Source organism: Onychostoma macrolepis, chromosome 07 (genome assembly GCF_012432095.1).
Source record: "Onychostoma macrolepis isolate SWU-2019 chromosome 07, ASM1243209v1, whole genome shotgun sequence".
In the NCBI taxonomy this organism is placed as follows: domain Eukaryota; kingdom Metazoa; phylum Chordata; class Actinopteri; order Cypriniformes; family Cyprinidae; genus Onychostoma; species Onychostoma macrolepis.
Window position 1 is genome coordinate 1,300,622 of NC_081161.1, and position 11,554 is coordinate 1,312,175.

At 34.2% G+C, this 11,554-nt stretch overlaps 1 protein-coding gene across 1 annotated transcript; it reads left to right on the forward strand.

Annotated features, from left to right (window-relative positions):
* The first annotated feature begins 423 nt into the window (after positions 1-423).
* On the forward strand, positions 424-7,485 carry LOC131543467 (uncharacterized). Its single transcript, XM_058780848.1, has 8 exons — positions 424-578; positions 3,959-4,273; positions 4,378-4,683; positions 4,763-4,831; positions 6,338-6,421; positions 6,641-6,697; positions 6,811-6,891; positions 6,999-7,485. The coding sequence occupies exons 1-8, from the start codon at positions 518-520 to the stop codon at positions 7,052-7,054; spliced, it is 1,029 nt and encodes a 342-aa protein (XP_058636831.1). The 5' UTR covers positions 424-517; the 3' UTR covers positions 7,055-7,485.
* Positions 7,486-11,554: the final 4,069 nt, after the last annotated feature.

The window sequence follows — 11,554 nt, forward strand, 5'->3', positions numbered from 1 at the left end:
TGCCACAAAGTGAAGAGGACAAAAGACTGCCATTACAGTGATTAGGAAAAAAGGGGAATAAATAAATAAGGCAACATTTGAAACTCCTCAATAGACAAAAATATTGCTGATAAGAAAATTGTTAAACCTGAAGTTTTTTTTTTTTTTGTAGTCATCTTGTGTGTTTTGAGAGCAGGTGGATGGATGAGTTATTGATGTGGATACATTGTGTTAACAGCATGTTTGATTTTATGTTTTTAATAGATACAGTTATACCGTATCAAATTATTTCATGCACTTAATAATAGTGTTGAGTTTCAGTGGTCATTTATAGAATAAAAAATAAAAACAACACCTAACTGCTATATACAGTATATTTGATAGAAATGTATTTTCTTCATCAGTATAGTGAGTGAAATGCAGCTAAACGGTCAGTGGTTTCAGATCAGAGGAAGTTAACACCCACAGGATGAGCTGATGATGTTTAAATAAAGAGCTGTAAATATAGAATGAAAAGAAAGACGGACAGAAACAGAAAATGTCTGATAAGAGTCACATGTGTCTGCTGGGACTGATCACTCTCTCTGCACTTCTCTCAGGTAAAGAAATCTGGTTATGATCTATAAGATATGTGTGTATAAGATGTGTGTGATGTGAACAACCATCTATCCAAACAATTTAGTTTAATTACACGTTTATAATTGTGCATATACTGCTGTGCATGTGACATGCCAGGGTTACTTTAAGAGAACAGATCATTCAACTTTTGTCTCAAAAAACTGAAATAACTGTATGTAGCCATAGCAACCCATTCTGTGAACACAACTGGCTCTGGAGGTCTGGCTACGCGAGAATATATATAAATAAATATATATATATATATATATATATATATATATATATATATATATATACATATATTGTACAATATATTTTACAGTTTTTTTCAACTGCTTACACACAAAATCTTTACTTGTCACTCAATTTCTGAAACCTGACACTAGGGCTGTCACGATAACTACTTTTTGTTGTGTGATATATTGAACCAAAAGTAATTGCGATAAACGATAGTATTGTCATTTTAAGACAATTTTATTTCACTTATTATGTAATTACAGTATGACAATATAATAGCATAATAATGCATGTACACTCTTTCAAAGAACAAAGAACATTTTATTCTTAAGAATATTTAGACATTGGAACCGGAATGTGAAAAGAAAAAATGCTAAATAAATAAAACAAATACCGGCTCATTCACGTTAATTGGCTCTCCTCTCTCATTCGGCTTAAAGCCAAAATGTTCCCACACCGGAGCTGAAGATTGCGGCTTTGAAACCAAGTCCATTGGGACTTGTTCTTAACTGGCTGTAGTTGTCAAGAAACACTTTATAATGCAGTGGGTTCATGCCTTCTCTTCACCTGTCGCTGTCCGCTCTGTGTGCGTGTGTGTGAGGGAGACGCTGCCTAAGCCCCGCCTCCGCCACAGAGAGCAGACGAGATGACAGAGGCAGCACGATCGACTAAAATGTTGGTGATATTCATTTTTATGTAAAAAAAAATATATAATCATTATTTTTAATTATAAAAAAATGATCAGTCGCAATATATCGCGGCACCAAAAATGATCGCGCTCATTTCCATATATTGTGCGATAAGGCCTACCTGACACTCAAACACCAGAAGCACACACCAAATCTGCAAAACCTTACACTAATTCTAACCATTTGACTCAGTTTTCAATTTCAGAAAACACTTTATGCAAAACACAACACACAGTTCTCTATGTAACACACTAAAATCTAACAGTAAGTATCTTGATTTCCTTTTTCAAACACAACCATTTAAAACACCGCACTAATTCATCAGTGCTTCACACTGACTCCTCACATGAACAAACACTCATTGCTTTATTTAACACCAACCAATCATGGCTTTAGAATAGGTCTATAAATAGGCCACAGGTCAAGTTATACAGTTTTTCTCACTTCGTCGCTTTGATGTATTTCTCAGATCAAAAATGAAATTCTCAAAACTACTTTATTTAACCTCCACATCATCTAGTCACTTGTGCACATCATAAAAGCAGTTTCTCATTCTTTTGAACAAGTTGTGATTGCTTTGGTACATTCATGCAACTGATTGTCTGCGGTTTCCTACATTATCAATTGCTAATGTCATGTTGCTCAAAATGTATTCTATAGTTCTCTGTGCAAGTCAGACCACTAGTAAAAGTGTAACTGTGAATTCGATCCAGTCTCTTTCAATCAATATCACACATACAGTAGTGTAAATCTGTACTTTTGAAATACATGGCATACATAAGTGCAGCCTTCTGCATTTCAGTACAGTAACCGTCATCTAAACTGTTCAGTTGATCAGGTAATACTAACAGAGTGCACTGTTATATTGACAACATGACTAAGCATCTTGTTTGTGAACAATGAAACAAGGATTTTTGTTCTGATGGCACTAATATGTTCATTGACATAAATACTTACTTTTGAGAGATGAACTAAAGATTTTGAGTAAGTTACAGGCTTTTGCAGGAAATCTATTGTGTGTGCTGCTGTTTGCACAAATTGTTTTGAGAAATGCACATACTTCAGTATTACAGTACGGATAATTCGAGAAATGCATCAAAGTGACGAAGAAAAACTGTAGGTTTTAAACATGCAAACAATGTATTTCCTTTCTTTACTGCTGTGTAATACTGTATTCAGAACCACGAATGCTTACAGTTAAAAAAAAAAAAAAGTTTGTTTTCAGTCTTGCGTTCATGTTTACCATTAATTTTTCATGGAATTTTTAATCTCTCTGCCAATTACTTTCAATCTTGTACAGAAATATACACAGGAGCTCATGAAAGAAGAGCTTTATGTTTTGAATAACTGTGTGCATATGATATATCCAAAAAATATAATATTATGGCGAAAGTGTTTGTAACGTAAGACAGATGTTTGATTTTGAGATATGTTTGTGATATTTTGAATGCAGTGCTTTATTTTCCAAGAGATGTGAGGCATTTTGCATGTTGTGTGTGCAATTCTTGGATTTGTGTGTAAAGTTTTGAAAATGTGTGTAAGCAGTAATTATAAACTGTAGTTATGAAGCACAATTGTAACATAAAGCAATGTTTATTTGATTTTACTCAATTTTATTCTCATCTCACACAATATGGATCTGCATTCAAAATGATTTTTGCAACTGAATATTCTGTAATTTCTACAATAATAATAAACAGTCATACATATAATCTTATAACAAATGTGGAATATATATATATATATATATATGTGTGTGTGTGTGTGTGTGTGTGTGTGTGTGTGTGTGTGTGCGCACACGTTTTTTGTGATAAATCAGGACATAGATGTGTATAATGAATGACAAGGGTATGACAGATATTACAAGGAGAAGGTGACTTTTCAAAACGCTTATAAATCACACAGAATGAAGTGTATTGAAAATCTGAAATAGCAGACAGTCTCCTGTAAGGGGTAGGTTTAGGTGTAGGGTTGGTGTGGACAATAGTACATACAGTAAGTACAGTATAAAGACCATTACGCCTATGGAGAGTCCCCACTTTTCACAAAAACAAACGTGTGTGTGTGTGTGTGTGTGTGTGTGTGTGTGTGTTTGTGGCAATATTACCATTAAGGTTTTGTTTGTTTTTTTTTTATTCAATGAGTCTTTCTTTACTTTATATAGGTATATAGCATCAATATATTTAGCATCAAATTAGCAATACAATGTTTTCATATTAATAACACTGATGAAAGAAATAAGGTTTGTGTTATTCAGCAGAGATTTCAGGGTTTGTGTGAGTGAGTTAACTCATGTGTTCAATATCAGTTTACTCTGCTTGGTTCATTTTCTGCTAAAAGCAGGACTCAAAGAGTTTATTTAAACTGTATTTCATAATCAAGTCATTAACCAACATTATTATTATTAATATTACTATTATTATTATTATTTGTAGGTAGCAGTGGAGCAGAAGTGACTCATGTGTTCTGCAGTTCTGGTGAAAATGTCCGTCTGTCCTGTAATAATGCTCTTTCTGGCTGCACATCAACTGCATGGATCTATGACAGACATTCAGAGACAGTTGAACTGATTGCTGGAGGAATAAAGAAGAAATACATAGAGAGACATGAGAGACTGAGTCTGGGCTCTGACTGCTCTCTGAACATCAAGAACATCACAAAAGAAGATCGTGGATTGTACTCCTGCCGACAATATGTGAATGGAGTACAACAAGGAACTGATGCACTTGTTTATCTGCATGTTCTTCATGGTCAGCGTTTCTGTGAATATTATGATCATATGTTGAATTAAACAGTAATATTGTTGTCCCTGAAAAGAATCAGTCGTGTAATCTCTGTCTGATTTCTGTTTCAGTCTCTTCATCATCCTCACAGTCTGAGATCAGATCAGGCCGCTCTGTGACTCTCTCCTGTCAGTTATATTATGATCGAGTCTCTTGTGATACTTTGGTTGGTTCTGAGGGAATTGATCTGATCTGGGTGAATCAGGCTGGTGTGAATCTGCAGACAGACTCCAGATTTCAGATATTCTCCTCAGAACAGTGTCTCAGCTCTCTGACTACAACACTCCTGAATGAAGATCACAACAGAGAGTGGAGATGTCAGGTTACACAGAGAAACCAGCTGAAGACCTCAGCCACATATACTGTCAAGTATTCAGGTAAATTATTTATAACAATTAATTATCAGTCATTTAAATATGATTGTAGTCTATGATGTATCTGAACATTCCTCTTCAGCTCCGACCGAAACAAAGACACCGTCTCCAGTCACCAGCTCTACATCAGCTGCAGCTCCTACACAACCAGGTACATAATCAGCTGTTAAGATGAATGTTTACTGATAACTGAAGACCTCAGTCAGACACACGGACAAGTATTCAGATCAGAAACTACATTTATTTAACCCCTTAACTGTCACAAGTTTACTTCAATATATTACAAATAAATCCTGATCTAATCAAAACAAACTATATATCGTTGAAAAGGCCTAAGACTCATAAATAGATATTTTACCACTGTTTGTTATTTAAAAAAAAAAAAAAAAAAAACTGTAGGAACAGTAATAGATTAATTTATGACAAGAGCGCACCTCAAAACATATAAATCATAACAGGAACTCTGACCTTTCTCACAAAAATGATTTTTCCCTTACTGTTTCTCTATCATATGTTTTAGTAATCATCATAAAGTATATATCATTTGAAAGCTTAAAACCTCAAAATGAATCTCGTGTAACCCATTTTCAAATCGGACGTTGCCTCACCATAGAAATGGTACTTTAAAATCTTCTAGCAGGCTCCTCCCCCTTAGTGTAGTTATTGCTGTCTTTTAGAATCAAAACTTTTATAATTTTGACAAAATGCATATCGTTGGAAAGATCTGAGTCTCCAGATTCCATATTTGGTGATTATTTTTGATAGAAGTAATGTTTAGATAGAAATTTATACATTTGTGACAGAAAAAGGCATAAATAAATCAGTGAAGTTTGAATGGCACCCGGTGGCTATTTGTGGTATAACACCTAAACCAGATTACATCATAACCTCAATTTATTTATTTATTTATTTATTTTAGATCAACTTCAAATTTGAAAAACACATGCAAGAAAAAGCTACTTATTTAGACACATGGCTTTAATTTTATATCATTTTTTGATTAAAACCTGTTTTGTAAAAATATTTACTTTATATAAAATAAAAACAGTACAAGTACATTTTCTTTACAGTAAATTTAAACTTCTATAACTTTTTTATTCTTTCATTTTTGTTCTGCTGATTGTCTTCTTTAAAAAAGAGACCAACCTTAGGTCTGTATTCAAAAGCGTTCATGAATTATAACGATTTAAGTTTGAATACTGCACTTTATAGACAAACTGAAGGTTTATGGTCTGCAGCTCACTGTGTTTCAGTCTCATATAAATGATGTATAAATAACTTCATGTGTTTATTATTCACGTTTCTGATCAAAAGGGGTTTCGCAGTAAAGTTTTACTTCCATTATCAAAGATCATCAGTGATGCCTTCATAGATACACTTGTCTCATCTACACCTTAATTACTTTAAATAGATAACAAACATCTGAAAACATGTGCCTTTGAAAAACTGCTAAATATTAGCTATTTTTTTTTATTTAATGCATGACAAATAAACATCATCTAAGCTCACATTTATACATTTATATCTGACTGTGTTTCTCCTCCTTGTTTATGTGAGCTACATCTGCCTGACTCTTACTCACAGCTGTTACTGTATATTTGGGGAAATAAATAATAATAATAATAATAATAATGTCCTGAACATCCATCTTCTGCAGGTGTAAAGGATTCAACACTGATTCCAGTCAGCAGCTCAAACTCTGAGAAATCAAGCCAAACTACAGCAGCTCCTACAACACAAGGTACATGATCTCTGACACACTTCATCAGTCTTTTCATAATTAAATAATGCAGTTTAGCCAAATGGGGATACAATTAATCTTTATGTCTTGTATGGTGTTTGTATCTCTAAAATACCTACGGATCATTACCCCAAACACTGAGATTACTTCAGCTGCTCAGCTTCAGCTTTGCATGTCTTATTAATGTCACATTATGTTTGAACTAATATTGATCCACAGATACAGCTGTCATATCAGAAACTGTGTTCTCTATGAATGCTGGATTATTAATCAGAGGTATGTTGGCTTTACATGCACTGAAACTATCAAGGCAATAATTGTTCATTGTTAATAAGCAATTCACAGGTTCACAGATTCCTTCTCTTCTCTCTCTCTGTTCTGTCCTGCAGTGATTGTGATTATTGTTGAGATCGCAGTGTTTGCTGCTCCTACTGTGATTCTTCTTCAGATCATCTGTGTGAGAAGAGCTGGTGAGTTTTGAACATCACAGAACCTGAGGATTCACATCGATCTCTAACAATCTGAATCATTACAGTGCAAAGAAGATCAGTACAATTATTTATTTTTATTTATTTAGGAAGGAAGACCTCTCACCACCCGACGGAAATAGAGATGTCTACAGTATTACAATGAAACACCTTCTATAAACATAATATAAAGATTACAGCAAGATTTATTTTAATGTTTATGGATATTATAGATATTTGCTACAGCTTTGAATGTCATTTTCCAGTACTGCATACTGTACAGACTGCTTTAATATGATATTAAATACAGTCATCATCAAAGCGTGGCATGTACCTTAATAAACATGTATAGTTATTAACACAGATATCATAATTATAATTTTATTTTTATATTTAAAATAAATTAAACTCTTACAAAAAGATTATCACATGATATAACAGATTAGTATCCTTTCAATGCAGAGACAAAACCTTACTTATGTTTCGTCTGAACCCTAAATAAGCAAATACATGAAGGATTGTATTCCTCACCCACAACATTCAACATGATTATATGTTAAGTATTGTAAGTATAAATATAAATTCACAATTTGAAAACTTTGTTGTTTTGTTTTGTTTTGTTTTGTTTGGTCTACAAATGATGGTGAAAATGTGTTTAAGGTATTTAACCCTGATATTGGGTAAATTAGCAATATTTACGTTAAATAAAAGAGAGTATACTGTAGTATTTATTGATTTCATACACCAGAAGCTATTGGATAAAATTAAAGACAGATAAGGTGCTCATCAAACAACACGTACAAGAAAAGCAGAAAACCACTCATATCTCGTGCCAGCATGACTTCATGGATAACGCTGGATAACGCTGGATAACTCTGGATAGCTCTGGATAGCTCTGGATAGCTCTGGATAACTCTGGATAACTCTGGATAACTCTGGATAACTCTGGATAACTCTGGATAACTCTGGATAACTCTGGATAACTCTGGATAACTCTGGATAACTCTGGATAACTCTGGATAGCTCTGGATAGCTCTGGATAGCTCTGGATAGCTCTGGATAGCTCTGGATAGCTCTGGATAGCTCTGGATAGCTCTGGATAACTCTGGATAGCTCTGGATAGCTCTGGATCAGCTGAAATAAGCATCTAAAACTAAAAATGAATACAAAAGATGTACATGTAAAACAGGAAGAAAACCTGGTTGTTAATTAATGTATTGTCGGTCGATCTCTGACATCCTGACCTGCAATTGAGAAATTAATTTGAAGAATTAATTCATATTTATTATTGTCCTTGAAAACAAAATTATATTGTAGTTCATATTATCATGTCATGAAGCAGACACAACCGTAGAGCTCAAAACATCTTTGTTATAACCTGATCTTTGATGACCTAGATATGCCCATATGTCTCAAATCTGAGACGGTAAACATGTCTCAAACATACGCATCTGTAGCTGTAGCAGGGTTGAAGTGTTTATTCAGACCATCACTCTGTCAGCGCGTCTGATTCTGGGGCTCCGGAGACGCTTTTAAATACGACTGTCCAGGATTGTTCAGAGTCAGACTCTCAGGACTACGTACAGACAGGAACATTATTAGATGGTTTATTTATTTGTTGAATGAGAAGTTTTAGCAATTCTTGCAAGGCAGCACTGTGCTGAACATTGTGATTACGGTGTGTTTTTAAACCCGTAGCCATAAACATGTAACATAAACATGTAACTGCCCAAACCGCTAAATGTACATATTTCCTCCAATCAAACTTTTTTTTTTTTTTGATTATTTCACCTTAGATGTGCTTTATTTTTAATTAATATATTTTATATTAAAGTTTATAAATTTACATGAATAAAATGTTTGATGTTCATTTTGGTTTTGGGCCAGAAATGTTCAAAAATGAGAATATCGCTGGAATTAATTGTTTTATTAGTCAGCTGGCTGACGATACATCCCTTTTTAAAAAGCTAAGCTGAGCTCCTCTAACACTGACCAATAGGAACGCATTGATATTACCACTGACACTCTCACATACAATTAGTTGACTTTATTATTAATCCAAAAATAAAAGTATACAGAAAATACACCTTACATAATCAAATAAATAAAAAATAGGCTACAACCAACTGTATTTAATGTATTGTGCCCAAAATAGGCTAATGACATTTTAACATAGTTGCTACTTGCGAGTTTAGTTGATCAGCGGTTTCTAGCCATGCAGCCTTTCTCTCTGAATTTATGACAGCTGCACCTTTTATGGTTATTAGGACATTAAAACATTGCAATCTAAAATGGCTCTTTAAAGCATTAAAAACACTTTAATTTAAAGTTAAAATCACTGAATTAAAAGATAAAATAAATAATAGAAATCAGACTACATTTTAACTGATAAGAGGAACACACATTTAACTCTTTTGAGCTAGTATGGCTGTATTAGCCATTTTACATTTGATTTACAGTTACTGCCATCATAAAAATACACTTATAAGTAGGATTAAAATTATATGTGTCACATTTAATGTCCAACAACAAATATTTTAGCAGAATGTATATTGTATTCGGAATTCTTGCGCTATTATTCTAATCTGCTCCATCTGTGTAGCGCGCATGCGTGCAGCAGCGCTCGTTCACTCACGTAAGCCTCGCCCACTCCTGACAGCAAAATGGATATATTTGCATGACTTTCTAACATTTACAGATGAAAAATATACCTGTGACGTGTCAGTTATACACTGAGGAAAACATAACGTCTCAAATGCATTAAACAACACAAATATTCGATGTTTGCCATGCTGGATCGATTTGATCCATGATCGACATTAAGGGCTGCTTAAGAATAAGCTGCACATCAAATTATCCTGACTCACTGAACCTGGCTCGAATTAGTGAGATTGCGTGAACTTAAATTGTCCTTTATAAATCCGCTTTAGTCCCGATTGATTTGTTAGGTTATTTCAAGTCAGTTTTTGGACTTTAATCCCCGTTTTTCTTAGCGTCTTTTATGGAACAGGCCCCAGGATCTGAGTGTGTTTTATAGTGTGGGTGTAATAGTTTTCAGGTGAGCATGTGATTTGTGACAGCTGTGTGATCAGTGCAATGGATGATGGGAAATGCAGTCCAGTGTGATACTAGGCTTGTTTGAGATGAGCAAAATCTGCGCAGAACCGATCACCGGTGATCATGGTGCATGCCGGTTAGAAAAGTGTTCGAGTTACGTCCGCCTTGCTCTAATGTCATGCTGACGTGTGCCAAAAAACTCTCGCGACAGCGAGGGGGATGTGTCAGATTGAGCAGTCGCGCGCAGTTGCTCTCCACCAACTGCGCTGATCTAAAGCATGATGGTAAACGACTGACTGACGACACAGCTTAACCCTACATCGCCCCTCGAGTAGGGTTTACGTTTAAGGTCCTTGGGGTCAGATAGACCCCAAACTTTTACAGAGCGATTGCATAAGAAAATATAATTTTTTTATATGACAAACTATATATCATTTATTTTATTTACTTCTCAACTATACATTTATGCTGCGTTTTTGTGGATATTTGATAGTTTTTTACCTATTTACGGCACAATTATTCAACTACGCCATAAATTGGCTTAATTTTTTATTAAAAAATCACTTAAATTATGACCTAAATTAAAAATAAATGGTTTCTAGATATTGGCCCATGTGTTAGGGATAGAATACTGCCATCTGCAGGTTAGAATAAAAACTTTAGGAATTACAGTTAAAGAAAGAAAGTGCAATGACCACATATATCCAGCAGAGGTCCATAGGGACTCATTCATTTTCAGTTCGGTGTCAAGTCAATTTTTCTTCATGTTTCAGCTTCTCCTTGCAACTTTATGATATATATTTTGTGAAAATATATTTAAAAATTCTAAAATATATAAAAAAAATCCATATTTTTGTCAAAGGTTAGAATTTGTTGTTATTGTCTGGTGTCTTTTGAATGGTCTGCTTTTGCGAATTATGTTACATAAATTTGCAGAAATGTCTCTCTCTGTGTGTGTGTGTGTGTGTGTGTGTGTGTGTCACATTGTTATGCATTTATGTTCTATGCATTTTATTTGCCAAAATCTAAAAAATGCACTGGACACCTATGTTACACCTGTGTGTGTGTGTCTGTGTGTGTGTGTGTGTGTGTGTGAGTGTGAGAGAGTGAGTGCACATGCTTGTTCCATGTTGCATTTGTGCTCTAGTACCAGTCCTTCATTTATGAGTGGAAATTTTCAGATTTATGCCAAATTTGTTGATTTTATATGCCAATTTCTATAAAAATGCACTCTATTGCAGTCACACACATGTGTGTGTTTGTGTTGCGTATGAGATAGAATGTTCGTTCCAATGTTCATTCCAATTTGCATTTGTGCTCTAGATCCAGGCCTTTATAAAAATGTAAAACTTTTCAGATTTATACTGGGTTTACTAATTTTTTTTTGACAAATGAAACAAAAAAAATATTTTTTTTCACTTTTCCCATTCATTTTCAATGTGGGGTCAATCTGACCCCAAGGACCTTAAACGGTAAAACATTTTTACACACCTTTAGAACAACCAAATCAAGTCCAGTTTTTTGTGTGTGTTTAGATAGATTATTTAGGAAAAGTCACAGAGTCTCATGCCCCTGAGATGAAGGGAACATTTTTAAAAAATAAAGGAAA

Bases quoted from the DNA above. Each gene is read 5' to 3' on its own strand.
- LOC131543467 (XM_058780848.1), top strand. From the start codon at position 518: ATGTCTGATAAGAGTCACATGTGTCTGCTGGGACTGATCACTCTCTCT. The intron at 579-3,958 runs GTAAAGAAATCT...TATTATTTGTAG, and splicing joins TCTCTCTGCACTTCTCTCAG to GTAGCAGTGGAGCAGAAGTG. The intron at 4,684-4,762 runs GTAAATTATTTA...ATTCCTCTTCAG, and splicing joins ATATACTGTCAAGTATTCAG to CTCCGACCGAAACAAAGACA.